Source organism: Salvelinus fontinalis, chromosome 10 (assembly GCF_029448725.1).
Source record: "Salvelinus fontinalis isolate EN_2023a chromosome 10, ASM2944872v1, whole genome shotgun sequence".
Lineage (NCBI taxonomy): Eukaryota > Metazoa > Chordata > Actinopteri > Salmoniformes > Salmonidae > Salvelinus > Salvelinus fontinalis.
This window is the reverse complement of record NC_074674.1, coordinates 42,993,154-43,010,834: the sequence shown is the minus strand read 5'-3', so window position 1 is coordinate 43,010,834 and position 17,681 is coordinate 42,993,154. Positions and strand designations below refer to the sequence as shown.

General features: G+C 53.5%; 1 protein-coding gene across 2 annotated transcripts in view; it reads left to right on the top strand.

Annotated features, from left to right (window-relative positions):
- sparta (spartin a) overlaps positions 1-17,663 on the top strand; it is a 47,174-nt gene extending 29,511 nt beyond the window's left edge. Inside the window, exons 4-8 of one of the 2 annotated variants that reach the window (XM_055936846.1) lie at positions 11,735-11,885; positions 12,002-12,196; positions 12,321-12,479; positions 12,664-12,754; positions 16,435-17,663. In XM_055936846.1, the coding sequence (XP_055792821.1) occupies positions 11,735-11,885; positions 12,002-12,196; positions 12,321-12,479; positions 12,664-12,754; positions 16,435-16,693 (855 nt within the window). In that variant the 3' untranslated portion in view covers positions 16,694-17,663. Of the gene's footprint in view, positions 1-11,734; positions 11,886-12,001; positions 12,197-12,320; positions 12,480-12,663; positions 12,755-14,998; positions 15,466-16,434 lie in introns of those variants that run through there. The other variant, XM_055936848.1, reaches the window with a different exon arrangement.
- Positions 17,664-17,681: the final 18 nt, after the last annotated feature.

Below are 17,681 nucleotides of genomic sequence, written 5' to 3'. Positions count from 1 at the left end.
CTGACTGAACTACAACAGTGTTCTACTGGGTAGGACTAGAGCTGACTGACTGAACTACAACAGTGTTCTACTGGGGAGGACTAGAGCTGACTGAAATACAACAGTGTTTTACTGGGGAGGACTAGAGCTGACTGAACTACAACAGTGTTCTACTGGGGAGGACTAGAGCTGACTGAACTACAACAGTGTTCTACTGGGGAGGACTAGAGCTGACTGACTGAACTACAACAGTGTTCTACTGGGGAGGACTAGAGCTGACCGAACTACAACAGTGTTCTACTGGGGAGGACTAGAGCTGACTGACTGAACTACAACAGTGTTCTACTGGGTAGGACTAGAGCTGACTGACTGAACTACAACAGTGTTCTACTGGGGAGGACTAGAGCTGACTGAACTACAACAGTGTTCTACTGGGGAGGACTAGAGCTGACTGACTGAACTACAACAGTGTTCTACTAGGGAGGACTAGAGCTGACTGACTGAACTACAACAGTGTTCTACTGGGGAGGACTAGAGCTGACTGACTGAACTACAACAGTGTTCTACTGGGGAGGACTAGAGATTACTGAACTACAACAGTGTTCTACTCGGGAGGACTAGAGCTGACTGAACTACAACAGTGTTCTACTGGGGAGGACTAGAGCTGACTGACTGAACTACAACAGTGTTCTACTAGGGAGGACTAGAGCTGACTGACTGAACTACAACAGTGTTCTACTGGGGAGGACTAGAGCTGACTGACTGAACTACAACAGTGTTCTACTGGGGAGGACTAGAGCTGGCTGAACTACAACAGTGTTCTACTGGGGAGGACTAGAGCTGACTGGCTGAACTACAACAGTGTTCTACTGGGGAGTACTAGAGCTGACTGGCTGAACTACAACAGTGTTCTACTGGGGAGGACTAGAGCTGACTGAACTACAGCAGTGTTCTACTGGGGAGGACTAGAGCTGACTGGCTGAACTACAACAGTGTTCTACTGGGGAGGACTAGAGCTGACTGACTGAACTACAACAGTGTTCTACTGGGGAGGACTAGAGCTGACTGACTGAACTACAACAGTGTTCTACTGGGGAGGACTAGAGCTGACTGAACTACAACAGTGTTCTACTGGGGAGGACTAGAGCTGACTGAACTACAACAGTGTTCTACTGGGGAGGACTAGAGCTGACTGAACTACAACAGTGTTCTACTGGGGAGGACTAGAGCTGACTGAACTACAACAGTGTTCTACTGGGGAGGACTAGAGCTGACTGAACTACAACAGTGTTCTACTGGGGAGGACTAGAGCTGACTGAACTACAACAGTGTTCTACTGGGGAGGACTAGAGCTGACTGAACTACAACAGTGTTCTACTGGGGAGGACTAGAGCTGACTGAACTACAACAGTGTTCTACTGGGGAGGACTAGAGCTGACTGAACTACAACAGTGTTCTACTGGGGAGGACTAGAGCTGACTGAACTACAACAGTGTTCTACTGGGGAGGACTAGAGCTGACTGAACTACAACAGTGTTCTACTGGGGAGGACTAGAGCTGACTGACTGAACTACAACAGTGTTCTACTGGGGAGGACTAGAGCTGACTGACTGAACTACAACAGTGTTCTACTGGGGAGGACTAGAGCTGACTGACTGAACTACAACAGTGTTCTACTGGGGAGGACTAGAGCTGACTGAACTACAGCAGTGTTCTACTGGGGAGGACTAGAGCTGACTGGCTGAACTACAACAGTGTTCTACTGGGGAGGACTAGAGCTGACTGACTGAACTACAACAGTGTTCTACTGGGGAGGACTAGAGCTGACTGACTGAACTACAACAGTGTTCTACTGGGGAGGACTAGAGCTGACTGAACTACAACAGTGTTCTACTGGGGAGGACTAGAGCTGACTGAACTACAACAGTGTTCTACTGGGGAGGACTAGAGCTGACTGAACTACAACAGTGTTCTACTGGGGAGGACTAGAGCTGACTGAACTACAACAGTGTTCTACTGGGGAGGACTAGAGCTGACTGAACTACAACAGTGTTCTACTGGGGAGGACTAGAGCTGACTGACTGAACTACAACAGTGTTCTACTGGGGAGTACTAGAGCTGACTGAACTACAACAGTGTTCTACTGGGGAGGACTAGAGCTGACTGACTGAACTACAACAGTGTTCTACTGGGGAGGACTAGAGCTGACTGACTGAACTACAACAGTGTTCTACTGGGGAGGACTAGAGCTGACTGACTGAACTACAACAGTGTTCTACTGGGGAGGACTAGAGCTGACTGACTGAACTACAACAGTGTTCTACTGGGGAGGACTAGAGCTGACTGACTGAACTACAGCAGTGTTCTACTGGGGAGGACTAGAGCTGACTGACTGAACTACAACAGTGTTCTACTGGGGAGGACTAGAGCTGACTGACTGAACTACAACAGTGTTCTACTGGGGAGGACTAGAGCTGACTGACTGAACTACAACAGTGTTCTACTGGGGAGGACTAGAGCTGACTGACTGAACTACAACAGTGTTCTACTGGGGAGGACTAGAGCTGACTGAACTACAACAGTGTTCTACTGGGGAGGACTAGAGCTGGCTGAACTACAACAGTGTTCTACTGGGGAGGACTAGAGCTGACTGGCTGAACTACAACAGTGTTCTACTGGGGAGGACTAGAGCTGACTGACTGAGCTACAACAGTGTTCTACTGGGGAGGACTAGAGCTGACTGACTGAACTACAACAGTGTTCTACTGGGGAGGACTAGAGCTGACTGGCTGAACTACAACAGTGTTCTACTGGGGAGGACTAGAGCTGACTGACTGAACTACAACAGTGTTCTACTGGGGAGTACTAGAGCTGACTGGCTGAACTACAACAGTGTTCTACTGGGGAGGACTAGAGCTGACTGACTGAACTACAACAGTGTTCTACTGGGGAGGACTAGAGTTGACTGATTGAACTACAACAGTGTTCTACTGGGGAGGACTAGAGCTGACTGACTGAACTACAACAGTGTTCTACTTGGGAGGACTAGAGCAGACTGATCTACAACAGTGTTCTACTAGGGAGGACTAGAGCTGACTGACTGAACTACAACAGTGTTCTACTGGGGAGGACTAGAGCTGACTGACTGAACTACAACAGTGTTCTACTGGGGAGGACTAGAGCTGACTGAACTACAACAGTGTTCTACTGGGGAGGACTAGAGCTGATTGACTGAACTACAACAGTGTTCTACTGGGGAGGACTAGAGCTGACTGAACTACAACAGTGTTCTACTGGGGAGGACTAGAGCTGACTGACTGAACTACAACAGTGTTCTACTGGGGAGAACTAGAGCTGACTGACTGAACTACAACAGTGTTCTACTGGGGAGGACTAGAGCTGACTGAACTACAACAGTGTTCTACTGGGGAGGACTAGAGCTGACCGACTGAACTACAACAGTGTTCTACTGGGGAGGACTAGAGCTGACTGACTGAACTACAACAGTGTTCTACTGGGGAGGACTAGAGCTGACTGAACTACAGCAGTGTTCTACTGGGGAGGACTAGAGATTACTGAACTACAACAGTGTTCTACTCGGGAGGACTAGAGCTGACTGAACTACAACAGTGTTCTACTGGGGAGGACTAGAGCTGACTGAACTACAACAGTGTTCTACTGGGGAGGACTAGAGCTGACTGGCTGAACTACAACAGTGTTCTACTGGGGAGGACTAGAGCTGACTGACTGAACTACAACAGTGTTCTACTGGGGAGGACTAGAGCTGACTGAACTACAACAGTGTTCTACTGGGGAGGACTAGAGCTGACTGACTGAACTACAACAGTGTTCTACTGGGGAGGACTAGAGATTACTGAACTACAACAGTGTTCTACTGGGGAGGACTAGAGCTGACTGACTGAACTACAACAGTGTTCTACTGGGGAGGACTAGAGCTGACTGACTGAACTACAACAGTGTTCTACTGGGTAGGACTAGAGCTGACTGAACTACAACAGTGTTCTACTGGGGAGGACTAGAGCTGACTGACTGAACTACAACAGTGTTCTACTGGGGAGGACTAGAGATTACTGAACTACAACAGTGTTCTACTCGGGAGGACTAGAGCTGACTGACTGAACTACAACAGTGTTCTACTGGGGAGGACTAGAGCTGACTGAACTACAACAGTGTTCTACTGGGGAGGACTAGAGCTGACTGACTGAACTACAACAGTGTTCTACTGGGTAGGACTAGAGCTGGCTGAACTACAACAGTGTTCTACTGGGGAGGACTAGAGCTGACTGACTGAACTACAACAGTGTTCTACTGGGGAGGACTAGAGCTGACTGACTGAACTACAACAGTGTTCTACTAGGGAGGACTAGAGCTGACTGACTGAACTACAGCAGTGTTCTACTGGGGAGGACTAGAGCTGACTGACTGAACTACAACAGTGTTCTACTAGGGAGGACTAGAGCTGACTGACTGAACTACAACAGTGTTCTACTGGGGAGGACTAGAGCTGGCTGAACTACAACAGTGTTCTACTGGGGAGGACTAGAGCTGACTGACTGAACTACAACAGTGTTCTACTGGGGAGGACTAGAGCTGACTGACTGAACTACAACAGTGTTCTACTGGGGAGGACTAGAGCTGGCTGAACTACAACAGTGTTCTACTGGGGAGGACTAGAGCTGACTGGCTGAACTACAACAGTGTTCTACTGGGGAGTACTAGAGCTGACTGGCTGAACTACAACAGTGTTCTACTGGGGAGGACTAGAGCTGACTGAACTACAACAGTGTTCTACTGGGGAGGACTAGAGCTGACTGGCTGAACTACAACAGTGTTCTACTGGGGAGGACTAGAGCTGACTGACTGAACTACAACAGTGTTCTACTGGGTAGGACTAGAGCTGACTGACTGAACTACAACAGTGTTCTACTGGGGAGGACTAGAGCTGACTGAACTACAACAGTGTTCTACTGGGGAGGACTAGAGATGACTGACTGAACTACAACAGTGTTCTACTGGGGAGGACTAGAGCTGACTGACTGAACTACAACAGTGTTCTACTGGGGAGGACTAGAGCTGACTGAACTACAACAGTGTTCTACTGGGGAGGACTAGAGCTGACTGACTGAACTACAACAGTGTTCTACTGGGTAGGACTAGAGCTGACTGACTGAACTACAACAGTGTTCTACTGGGGAGGACTAGAGCTGACTGAACTACAACAGTGTTTTACTGGGGAGGACTAGAGCTGACTGAACTACAACAGTGTTCTACTGGGGAGGACTAGAGCTGACTGAACTACAACAGTGTTCTACTGGGGAGGACTAGAGCTGACTGACTGAACTACAACAGTGTTCTACTGGGGAGGACTAGAGCTGACTGAACTACAACAGTGTTCTACTGGGGAGGACTAGAGCTGACTGACTGAACTACAACAGTGTTCTACTGGGTAGGACTAGAGCTGACTGACTGAACTACAACAGTGTTCTACTGGGGAGGACTAGAGCTGACTGAACTACAACAGTGTTCTACTGGGGAGGACTAGAGCTGACTGACTGAACTACAACAGTGTTCTACTAGGGAGGACTAGAGCTGACTGACTGAACTACAACAGTGTTCTACTGGGGAGGACTAGAGCTGACTGACTGAACTACAACAGTGTTCTACTGGGGAGGACTAGAGATTACTGAACTACAACAGTGTTCTACTCGGGAGGACTAGAGCTGACTGAACTACAACAGTGTTCTACTGGGGAGGACTAGAGCTGACTGACTGAACTACAACAGTGTTCTACTAGGGAGGACTAGAGCTGACTGACTGAACTACAACAGTGTTCTACTGGGGAGGACTAGAGCTGACTGACTGAACTACAACAGTGTTCTACTGGGGAGGACTAGAGCTGGCTGAACTACAACAGTGTTCTACTGGGGAGGACTAGAGCTGACTGGCTGAACTACAACAGTGTTCTACTGGGGAGGACTAGAGCTGACTGGCTGAACTACAACAGTGTTCTACTGGGGAGGACTAGAGCTGACTGAACTACAACAGTGTTCTACTGGGGAGGACTAGAGCTGACTGGCTGAACTACAACAGTGTTCTACTGGGGAGGACTAGAGCTGACTGACTGAACTACAACAGTGTTCTACTGGGGAGGACTAGAGCTGACTGACTGAACTACAACAGTGTTCTACTGGGGAGGACTAGAGCTGACTGAACTACAACAGTGTTCTACTGGGGAGAACTAGAGCTGACTGAACTACAACAGTGTTCTACTGGGGAGGACTAGAGCTGACTGAACTACAACAGTGTTCTACTGGGAGGACTAGAGCTGACTGGCTGAACTACAACAGTGTTCTACTGGGGAGAACTAGAGCTGACTGAACTACAACAGTGTTCTACTGGGGAGGACTAGAGCTGACTGACTGGAATCTGTGGGGTCAATGTCCCCATACAAATGTTTCAAAGGCTGCAATTCAAAGGAATCCCACCACATTAGCAATGCTTATGCAGTGTCTCTTCGTTCACAAATTACTGTGAAGTCACACACACACACACACACCACTCTTTACATATATTTTTTTTAAGTAACCAAATTCATTTAGTGGTTTTAAGTCAACATAAAACATAGCTAACTATTGCAGGCTTGTGCACTGTGTTCTTATGAAACACATTTCTCTTGTTTCTGTCTTACCACTCGTCACCAAATGCTTGTTATTGTGTTGTGGGTGGAAACACACTGGTCCTCCTCAGTTACCTACAGTAGTCTATTACAGCTCACTAGAATGTGTCCAGGCTGGCGTGAGCCCCAATTTAGTTTTTTAAAAACCTTTATTTAACTAGGCAAGTCAGTTCAGAACAAATTCTCAAATTCTGTTTTCAATGACGGCCTAGGAACAGTGGGTTAACTGCCTTGTTCAGGGGCAGAACGACAGATTTTGAACTTGTCAGCTCGGGGATTCGATCTTGCAACATTTTGGTTACAAGTCCAACGCTCTAACCACTAGGCTACCTGCCGCCTCAGAATGGGCTGGGCTGGAGTGGGGCTGGGGTGGAGTGGGGCTGGGGTGGAGTGGGGCTGGGGTGGAGTGGGGCTGGGGTGGAGTGGGGCTGGGGTGGAGTGGGGCTGGAGTGGGGTGGGCTGGAGTGGGGTTGGAATGGGCTGGGGTGGAGTGGGGCTGGGGTGGAATGGGCTGGGGTGGAGTGGGGCTGGGGTGGAATGGGCTGGGCTGGAGTGGGTTTGGAATGGGCTGGGTTGGAATGGGGTGGGGTTGGTATGGGCTGGAGTGGGGTTGGAATGGGCTGGAGTGGGGTTGGAATGGGCTGGGCTGGAGTGGGGTTGGGTTGGAATGGGCTGGGCTGGAGTGGGGCTGGAGTGGGGTTGGAATGGGCTGGGCTGGGGTTGGAATGGGCTGGAGTGGGGTTGGAATGGGCTGGGCTGGGGTTGGAATGGGCTGGAGTGGGGTTGGAATGGGCTGGGCTGGGGTTGGAATGGGCTGGAGTGCGGTTGGAATGGGCTGGGGTGGAGTGGGGCTGGGGTGGGTTTGGAATGGGCTGGGCTGGAGTGGGTTTGGAATGGGCTGGGTTGGAATGGGCTGGAGTGGGGTTGGAATGGGCTGGAGTGGGGTTGGGGTTGGGTTGGAATGGGCTGGGCTGGAGTGGGGCTGGAGTGGGGTTGGAATGGGCTGGGGTGGGGTTGGAATGGGCTGAGGTTGGGGTGGGGTTGGAATGGGCTGGAGTGGGGTTGGAATGGGCTGGAGTTGGGTTGGAATGGGCTGGGCTGGAGTGGGGTTGGGCTGGGCTGGAGTGGGGTTGGAATGGGCTGGAGTGGGGTCGGAATGGGCTGGAGTGGGGTCGGAATGGGCTGGGCTGGGGTTGGAATGGGCTGGAGTGCGGTTGGAATGGGCTGGGGTGGAGTGGGGCTGGGGTGGGTTTGGAATGGGCTGGGCTGGAGTGGGTTTGGAATGGGCTGGGTTGGAATGGGCTGGAGTGGGGTTGGAATGGGCTGGAGTGGGGGTGGGGTTGGGGTGGGCTGGGGTTGGAATGGGCTGGAGTGGGGTTGGAATGGGCTGGAGTGGGGTTGGGGTTGGGTTGGAGTGGGGCTGGAGTGGGATTGGAATGGGCTGGGCTGGGGTTGAAATGGGCTGGAGTGGGGTTGGAATGGGCTGGAGTGGGGGTGGGGTTGGGGTGGGCTGGAGTGGAGTGGGGTTGGGGTGGGCTGGGGTGGGGTTGGAATGGGCTGAGGGTGGGGTGGGGTTGGAATGGGCTGGAGTGGGTTTGGAATGGGCTGAGGCTGGAGTGGGTTTGGAATGGGCTGAGGGTGGGGTGGGGTTGGAATGGGCTGGAGTGGGGTTGGAATGGGCTGGGCTGGAGTGGGGTTGGAATGGGCTGGAGTGGAGTGGGGTTGGAATGGGCTGGAGTGGAGTGGGGTTGGAATGGGCTGGAGTGGAGTGGGGTTGGAATGGGCTGGGCTGGAGTGGGGTTGGAATGGGCTGGAGTACGGTTGGGGTGGAATGGGCTGGGCTGGAGTGGGTTTGGAATGGGCTGGAGTGGGGTTGGAATGGGCTGGAGTGTGGTTGGAATGGGTTGGAGTGGGGTTGGAATGGGCTGGGGTTGGAATGGGGTTGGGGTGGGCTGGGCTGGAGTGGGATTGAAATGGGCTGGAGTGGGGTTGCAATGGGCTGGGCTGGGTTTGGAATGGGCTGGAGTGGGGGTGGGATTGGAGTGGGCTGGAGTGGGGTTGGGGTGGGCTGGAGTGGGGTTGGAATGGGCTGGGATGGGATTGGAGTGGGCTGGAGTGGGGTTGGAATGGGCTGGAGTGGGGTTGGGGTGGGGTTGGAATGGGCTGGGCTGGAGTGGGGCTGGAGTGGGGTGGGCTGGAGTGGGGTTGGAATGGGCTGGGGTTGGGTGGAGTGGGGCTGGGGTGGAATGGGCTGGGCTGGAGTGGGCTGGAGTGGGTTTGGAATGGGCTGGGCTGGAGTGGGTTTGGAATGGGCTGGGCTGGAGTGGGCTGGGTTGGAATGGGGTGGGGTTGGAATGGGCTGGAGTGGGGTTGGAATGGGCTGGGCTGGAGTGGGGTTGGAATGGGCTGGGGTGGAGTGGGGGTGGGTTTGGAATGGGCTGGGCTGGAGTGGGTTTGGAATGGGCTGGGTTGGAATGGGCTGGAGTGGGGTTGGAATGGGCTGGGCTGGAGTGGGGTTGGAATGGGCTGGAGTGGGGTTGGGGTTGGGTTGGAATGGGCGGGGCTGGGCTGGAGTGGGGCTGGAGTGGGGTTGGAATGGGCTGGGGTTGGAATGGGCTGGAGTGGGGTTGGAATGGGCTAGGGTGGGGTTGGAATGGGCTGAGGTTGGGGTGGGGTGGGGTTGGAATGGGCTGGAGTGGGGTTGGAATGGGCTGGAGTTGGGTTGGAATGGGCTGGGCTGGAGTGGGGTTGGGCTGGGCTGGAGTGGGGTTGGAATGGGCTGGAGTGGGGTTGGGGTTGGGTTGGAGTGGGGCTGGAGTGGGGTTGGAATGGGCTGGGCTGGGGTTGGAATGGGCTGGAGTGGGTTTGGAATGGGCTGGAGTGGGGGTGGGGTTGGGGTGGGCTGGAGTGGAGTGGGGGTGGGGTGGGCTGGGGTGGGGTTGGAATGGGCTGGAGTGGGTTTGGAATGGGCTGGGCTGGAGTGGGGTTGGAATGGGCTGGAGTGGGGTTGGGGTTGGGTTGGAGTGGGGCTGGAGTGGGGTTGGAATGGGCTGGGCTGGGGTTGGAATGGGCTGGAGTGGGGTTGGAATGGGCTGGAGTGGGGTTGGAATGGGCTGGAGTACGGTTGGGGTGGAATGGGCTGGGCTGGAGTGGGTTTGGAATGGGCTGGAGTGGGGTTGGAATGGGCTGGAGTGTGGTTGGAATGGGTTGGAGTGGGGTTGGAATGGGCTGGGGTTGGAATGGGGTTGGGGTGGGCTGGGCTGGAGTGGGATTGAAATGGGCTGGAGTGGGGTTGCAATGGGCTGGGCTGGGTTTGGAATGGGCTGGAGTGGGGGTGGGATTGGAGTGGGCTGGAGTGGGGTTGGGGTGGGCTGGAGTGGGGTTGGAATGGGCTGGGATGGGATTGGAGTGGGCTGGAGTGGGGTTGGAATGGGCTGGAGTGGGGTTGGGGTGGGGTTGGAATGGGCTGGGCTGGAGTGGGGCTGGAGTGGGGTGGGCTGGAGTGGGGTTGGAATGGGCTGGGGTTGGGTGGAGTGGGGCTGGGGTGGAATGGGCTGGGCTGGAGTGGGCTGGAGTGGGTTTGGAATGGGCTGGGCTGGAGTGGGTTTGGAATGGGCTGGGCTGGAGTGGGCTGGGTTGGAATGGGGTGGGGTTGGAATGGGCTGGAGTGGGGTTGGAATGGGCTGGGCTGGAGTGGGGTTGGAATGGGCTGGGGTGGAGTGGGGGTGGGTTTGGAATGGGCTGGGCTGGAGTGGGTTTGGAATGGGCTGGGTTGGAATGGGCTGGAGTGGGGTTGGAATGGGCTGGGCTGGAGTGGGGTTGGAATGGGCTGGAGTGGGGTTGGGGTTGGGTTGGAATGGGCGGGGCTGGGCTGGAGTGGGGCTGGAGTGGGGTTGGAATGGGCTGGGGTTGGAATGGGCTGGAGTGGGGTTGGAATGGGCTAGGGTGGGGTTGGAATGGGCTGAGGTTGGGGTGGGGTGGGGTTGGAATGGGCTGGAGTGGGGTTGGAATGGGCTGGAGTTGGGTTGGAATGGGCTGGGCTGGAGTGGGGTTGGGCTGGGCTGGAGTGGGGTTGGAATGGGCTGGAGTGGGGTTGGGGTTGGGTTGGAGTGGGGCTGGAGTGGGGTTGGAATGGGCTGGGCTGGGGTTGGAATGGGCTGGAGTGGGTTTGGAATGGGCTGGAGTGGGGGTGGGGTTGGGGTGGGCTGGAGTGGAGTGGGGGTGGGGTGGGCTGGGGTGGGGTTGGAATGGGCTGGAGTGGGTTTGGAATGGGCTGGGCTGGAGTGGGGTTGGAATGGGCTGGAGTGGGGTTGGGGTTGGGTTGGAGTGGGGCTGGAGTGGGGTTGGAATGGGCTGGGCTGGGGTTGGAATGGGCTGGAGTGGGGTTGGAATGGGCTGGAGTGGGGGTGGGGTTGGGGTGGGCTGGGCTGGAGTGGGGCTGGAGTGGGGTTGGAATGGGCTGGAGTGGGGCTGGGGTGGGGTTGGAATTGGGCTGGAGTGGGGTTGGGGTGGGCTGGAGTGGGGTTGGGGTGGGCTGGGAATGGACTGAGGTTGGGGTGGGGTTGGAATGGGCTGGAGTGGGGTTGGGGTGGGCTGGAGTGGGGTTGGGGTGGGCTGGGAATGGACTGAGGTTGGGGTGGGGTTGGAATGGGCTGGAGTGGGGCTGGGGTGGGGTTGGAGTGGGCTGGAGTGGGGTTGGGGTGGGCTGGAGTGGAGTGGAGTGGGGTTGGAATGGGCTGAGGTTGGGGTGGGGTGGGGTTGGAATGGGCTGGAGTGGGGTTGGAATGGGCTGGGCTGAGGTTGGAATGGGCTGGGGTGGGGTTGGAGTGGGCTGGAGTGGGGTTGGGGTGGGCTGGAGTGGGGCTGGGGTGGGGTTGGAGTGGGTTGGAGTGGGCTGGAGTGGGGCTGGAGTTGGGGTGGGAAGTCCTAGATCAGCACTTCTCTGAGATGCTTTATGGACGCCGGCCCAGGTCAGGTGGGTCCCATGATGGGGACAAACTTCTGCTCTGCATACTAAAGGCTGATATCTATTCCATGACCTAATTTCCTGTCTGTTAGGCTCCAGAGGAGGGGGCAGGGTCAGAGATCATGAACCTGAGTGAAAAGGTTCCCATTGGTCCCCCTGTGGAGGGGGCGGGAGCAGGGACAGGAGAGGAAGAACTCCCCCTACCTGAATGGAGCGAGAAGATGTCCCAGGGCATCCTGGCAGGTAGGGGTGTGTCTGTGTGTGGGAGGGTTGGTGTGTGTGTGTGTGTGTGTGTGTGTGTATGTATTTGAACATGCAGTCTGTCTTTCCATCCCCCCCCCCCCCCCCCCCCCCTGCAGGTGCATCGTGGCTGAGTAAAGGGTTTGTGCGTGGAGCGGAGGCCACAGGTAAGGCCATCCAGAAAGGAGCGTCTAAGCTGAGAGAACACATCACCCCAGAGAACGTCCCGGGTGAGGTCAGCCCTGGTGTTACCAAGGGCCTGCACCACGCAAAACAGGCCACCGGGGGCGCTGTTCGCGTCAGTCAGTTCCTGGGTAAGGATATGGAGGAGGTACAAAACAAAAAATGATATCTCTACGGGATGGAGGGGGCATATAAAGATCACCAAAACGTGTGTGTGTACTAACACTCTTGTATACTGGTGTTTGTGTTTTGCAGTGGACGGAGTGTGTACCGTAGTAGGCTGTGTGGGGGAGAAGCTGGCTCCTCATGTAAAGAAACATGGCAGTAAACTGATCCCTGAGTCCATGAAGAACACTAAAGATGGCCGCTCCAACCTGGACGGAGCTATGGTGGTGGCAGTCAGCAGCATGAAGGGTATGGCGAGAGAGACACATAGTAGCGACTTCGATCCACACACAGAATATGTTGATTATCAGAGTATTTCTGAAAGTTATTTGGATGGTAGATATGCAGATTCTGTTCATAGGCCTAGCCACCTGTACTACAGTGACCTACCTGTCTGATAATCAAACTATTCTCCTGTGTATCTCTGTCAAAGGTCTCTCCGCTATGTGGACTGGTTTGGAAACTGGAGCTAAGAACATCGGCAAGAGTGTCTCCTCTGAGACGGTCATGACCGTGAAGCATAAGTAAGTCCCTCTCTTTCCCCCCTCCTCCTCCTTCCTCCTCGTCCTCCTCCCCCTTCATTGTCCTCCCCTCCTACTTGCCCTCTCTTCTCCTCCTCCTCCTCCCCCTCCTCCTGCTCCTTCCTCCTCGTCCTCCTCCCCCTCCTCCTTGTCCTCCCCTCCTACTTGCCCTCTCTTCTCCTCCTCCTCCTCCCCCTCCTCCTTGTCCTCCCCTCCTACTTGCCCTCTCTTCTTCTCCTCCTCCTCCTCCCCCTCCTCCTTGTCCTCCCCTCCTACTTGCCCTCTCTTCTCCTACCCCTCCTCCTTGTCCTCCCCTCCTACTTGCCCTCTCTTCTCCTCCTCCTCCCCCTCCTCCTCCCCCTCCCCTCCTACTTGCCCTCTCTCCTCCTCCTCCTCCCCCTCCTCCTTGTCCTCCCCTACTACTTGCCCTCTCTTCTCCTCCTCCTCCTCCCCCTCCTCCTTGTCCTCCCCTCCTACTTGCCTTCTCTTCTCCTCCTCCTCCCCCTCCTCCTTGTCCTCCCCTCCTACTTGCCCTCTCTTCTCCTCCTCCTCCCTCTCCTCCTTGTCCTCCCCTCCTACTTGCCTTCTCTTCTCCTCCTCCTCCCCCTCCTCCTTGTCCTCCCCTCCTACTTGCCCTCTCTTCTCCTCCTCCCCCCTCCTCCTTGTCCTCCCCTCCTACTTGCCCTCTCTTCTCCTCCTTGTCCCCCCCTCCTCCTTGTCCTCCCCTCCTACTTGCCCTCTCTTCTTCTCCTCCTCCTCCTCCCCCTCCTCCTTGTCCTCCCCTCCTACTTGCCCTCTCTTCTCCTACCCCTCCTCCTTGTCCTCCCCTCCTACTTGCCCTCTCTTCTCCTCCTCCTCCCCCTCCTCCTCCCCCTCCCCTCCTACTTGCCCTCTCTTCTCCTCCTCCTCCCCTCCTCCTTGTCCTCCCCTCCTACTTGCCCTCTCTTCTCCTCCTCCTCCTCCCCCTCCTCCTTGTCCTCCCCTCCTACTTGCCTTCTCTTCTCCTCCTCCTCCCCCTCCTCCTTGTCCTCCCCTCCTACTTGCCCTCTCTTCTCCTCCTCCTCCCTCTCCTCCTTGTCCTCCCCTCCTACTTGCCTTCTCTTCTCCTCCTCCTCCCCCTCCTCCTTGTCCTCCCCTCCTACTTGCCCTCTCTTCTCCTCCTCCCCCCTCCTCCTTGTCCTCCCCTCCTACTTGCCCTCTCTTCTCCTCCTTGTCCCCCCCTCCTCCTTGTCCTCCCCTCCTACTTGCCCTCTCTTCTTCTCCTCCTCCTCCTCCCCCTCCTCCTTGTCCTCCCCTCCTACTTGCCCTCTCTTCTCCTACCCCTCCTCCTTGTCCTCCCCTTCTACTTGCCCTCTCTTCTCCTCCTTCCTCCCCCTCATCCTTGTCCTCCCTTCCTACTTGCCCTCTCTTCTCCTCCTCCTCCCCCTCCTCCTTGTCCTCCCCTCCTACTTGCCCTCTCTTCTCCTCCTCCCCCCTCCTCCTTGTCCTCTCCTCCTACTTGCCCTCTCTTCTCCTCCTTGTCCTCCCCTCCTCCTTGTCCTCCCCTCCTACTTGCCCTCTCTTCTCCTCCTCCCCCCTCCTTGTCCTCCCATCCTACTTGCCCTCTCTTCTCCTCCTCCTCCTTGTCCTCCCCTCCTACTTGCCCTCTCTTCTCTTACTTGCTCTCTCTTCTCCTCCTCCCCTCCTCCTTGTCCTCCCCTCCTACTTGCCCTCTCTTCTCCTTCTCCTCCTCCCCTCCTCCTTGTCCTCCTCTACTACTTGCCCTCTCTCCTTCTCCTACATGTAACCATCATTAGATCTTCAATCACTCTATTTTAAGGGGCTATGCTTTCCTCTTCACTTTGTTTCACCCCTTTCATCATGATCTTGGTGGGTCTGCGTATCAGCTAAGGTCTTGTTTAGCCCACTAGGTGCTGTCATGATCTTGGTGGGTCTGGGTACCAGCTAGTGTCTTGTTTAGCCCACTAGGTGCTGTCCTGATCTTGGTGGGTCTGCGTACCAGCTAGTGTCTTGTTTAGCCCACTAGGTGCTGTCATGATCTTGGTGGGTCTGCGTACCAGCTAGTGTCTTCTTTATCCCACTGGATGCTGTCTTTGGCACTGTAACAATGTAGTGTTGTTATTATAGGGAGAAACACACCGGCAGGATGAATTCTTGGAGCTTTGGGGAAATAATATCTTTCTTTCGTTCTTTCCACACCTCTCCTTTCCCTCTTTCGCTCTCGCCCTCTCTCTTCTTCTTTTCCAGATTTCGGGGTCTAGAAGGTCTTTTAGACAAACCCTCTAACTGACGGGTTGGGGAGTAAAGACGGAGACCTTTGAACTGTAACCTTTAGACCTTTGTGACTGAATACTGACTGAATGCCTATGTGAATAACTCTGGTCTGGCCTGAGAACGACCCCTGATCCCTAGCCCCTGACCCCTAGTCCCTAACTCCAACCCCTAGTCCCTAACTCCAACCCCTAGTCCCTACCTCCTAACCCCCGTAGGCCCCTAATGCCTACCTCCTAGCCCTAGTCCCTACCTCCTAGCCCTAGGCACTCTTGTGTTGATATAACCCAACATGGCTGCAGCAAATCCATTGAAAGGCTCAGTGGTGGAAGGTGTAACCATCCATCCTCATATTGTTTTCAGACAGGCAGGGGTCCTGACAGGCCTGTGTGTCTGTGTCCAGGGCAGCTAAATGCCTGTGTGTATTGGGTGGTGGTGGTGATGTGCTTTGTTACTAATAAACCTAATATGAAATCAAATAACGTCAGTGTCTCTCTCTGTCCTCTCTTTCACATCTGTGTTCCATATGGCAGACTATTCCTTATATAATGTACTACTGGTGACATGGTCCTATATAGCAGACTATTCCTTATATAATGTACTACTGGTGACATGGTCCTATATAGCAGACTATTCCTTATATAATGTACTACTGGTGACATGGTCCTATATAGCAGACTATTCCTTATATAATGTACTACTGGTGACATGGTCCTATATAGCAGACTATTCCTTATATAATGTACTACTGGTGACATGGTCCTATATAGCAGACTATTCCTTATATAATGTACTACTGGTGACATGGTCCTATATAGCAGACTATTCCTTATATAATGTACTACTGGTGACATGGTCCTATATAGCAGACTATTCCTTATATAATGTACTACTGGTGACATGGTCCTATATAGCAGACTATTCCTTATATAATGTACTACTGGTGACATGGTCCTATATAGCAGACTATTCCTTATATAATGTACTACTGGTGACATGGTCCTATATAGCAGACTATTCCTTATATAATGTACTACTGGTGACCAGGCCCCATGATCTTTTCTACCATCCTCTGTCTTGGAGTTAATAATCCCTACACCTCCCTGTCTCCCTACACCTCCCTGTCTCCCTACACCTCCCTGTCTCCCTACACCTCCCTGTCTCCCTACACCTCCCTGTCTCCCTACACCTCCCTGTCTCCCTACACCTCCCTACTCCTCCCTCCCTACACCTCCCTCCCTGTCTCCTTTTACCCCCCTGTCTCCTTTTACCTCCCTGTCTCCTTTTACCTCCCTGTCTCCCTCCCTACTCCCCCCTCCTTACACCTCCCTCCCTCCCTCCCTCCCTACTCCTCCCTGCCCTCCTCATGCCTTCCACTAAACCCACCCACTTCTACCCATCCTATGATGAAGGTATGGCGATGACGTGAGCAAAGCCATGGACACGGGCATCCAATCAGTGATCAACGTGGGCGTGGCCGCATTCAACGTGGACAACTTGGGTATCAAGGGCGTCCTGAAGACTGCCGGCAAACAGACGGCTAAAGCTGTGGTCAAAGAGCGAAACAATACCACGCAGGTCACAGTGGGAGACCACAACCACACTGTCAACGGAGGACCAGCGGAGAAAGAGATGTGGGAGAGGAAGAAGGATGAGGAAGAGAAGAAATAGATGTCATACTCATTTATGTGGCTCTTGTCTATTTGGCCCCTATATATTTTAGCCCCTATATCTTTAATCCCCTCTCTGTGTTCATAGGCCCCTAAATCTTTTGGCCCCTCAGTGTGTTCATAGGCCCCTATATATTTTATCCCCTCTCTGTGTTCATAGGCCGCTATATCTTTTGGCCCTCAGTGTGTTCATAGGCCCCTATATCTTTTGGCCCCTCAGTGTGTTCATAGGCCCCTATATCTTTTGGGCCCTCAGTGTGTTCATAGGCCCCTATATCTTTTTGCCCCTCTGTGTTAATAGGCAGTTATATATTTTATCCCCTCTCTGTGTTCATAGGCCGCTATATCTTTAGACCCCTCTGTGTTCATAGATCTGAATGGGGTAGATACTGTACATGTAAGAATCATGGTGATAGCTCCTCACTACCTCCAGTTTGCAAAAAAGAGCTTGCATCATATTGTTTTTAAATCTATCCAGACCTTTCGCTCTAGGTTGAAGTTGCCCCTAAAAGCTGATCTTGGGTGCAGTTTTGTATCCCCCCCCCCTCTAATGGTTAGGATTAGGGTTAAGGTTAGGATTAAGGTTAGGATTAGGGTTAAAATTAGGATTAGGATTAGGGTTATGGTTAGGATTGAGGGATGGGGAAGCTGGTCCTAGATCTGTACATAGGGAATACTTCAGTCTTTTCAGACATGGAACCTGTCCAATGTGTTCCATCTCACCTTACTGTATGTAGCCTACTTAACTGTTCATTCCTCTGAATGTTGGAGCCATATTAAATGAAGGATATGTTTCATAGAATGTGTAATATATAAATATTAGTATCTGTGCCAAAATATACCAATATACCTCTGTCGCTGTTGCTGTTTCTCTGTGCGGTTTGTAATTAAACTGTCTATTTTAATATTCAGTCGTTTGTTATGAAACGATTTTCTGTAATATATTTTTTGTTGTTGCTTCATGTCCTTGATTGTCAGATCAGATAATA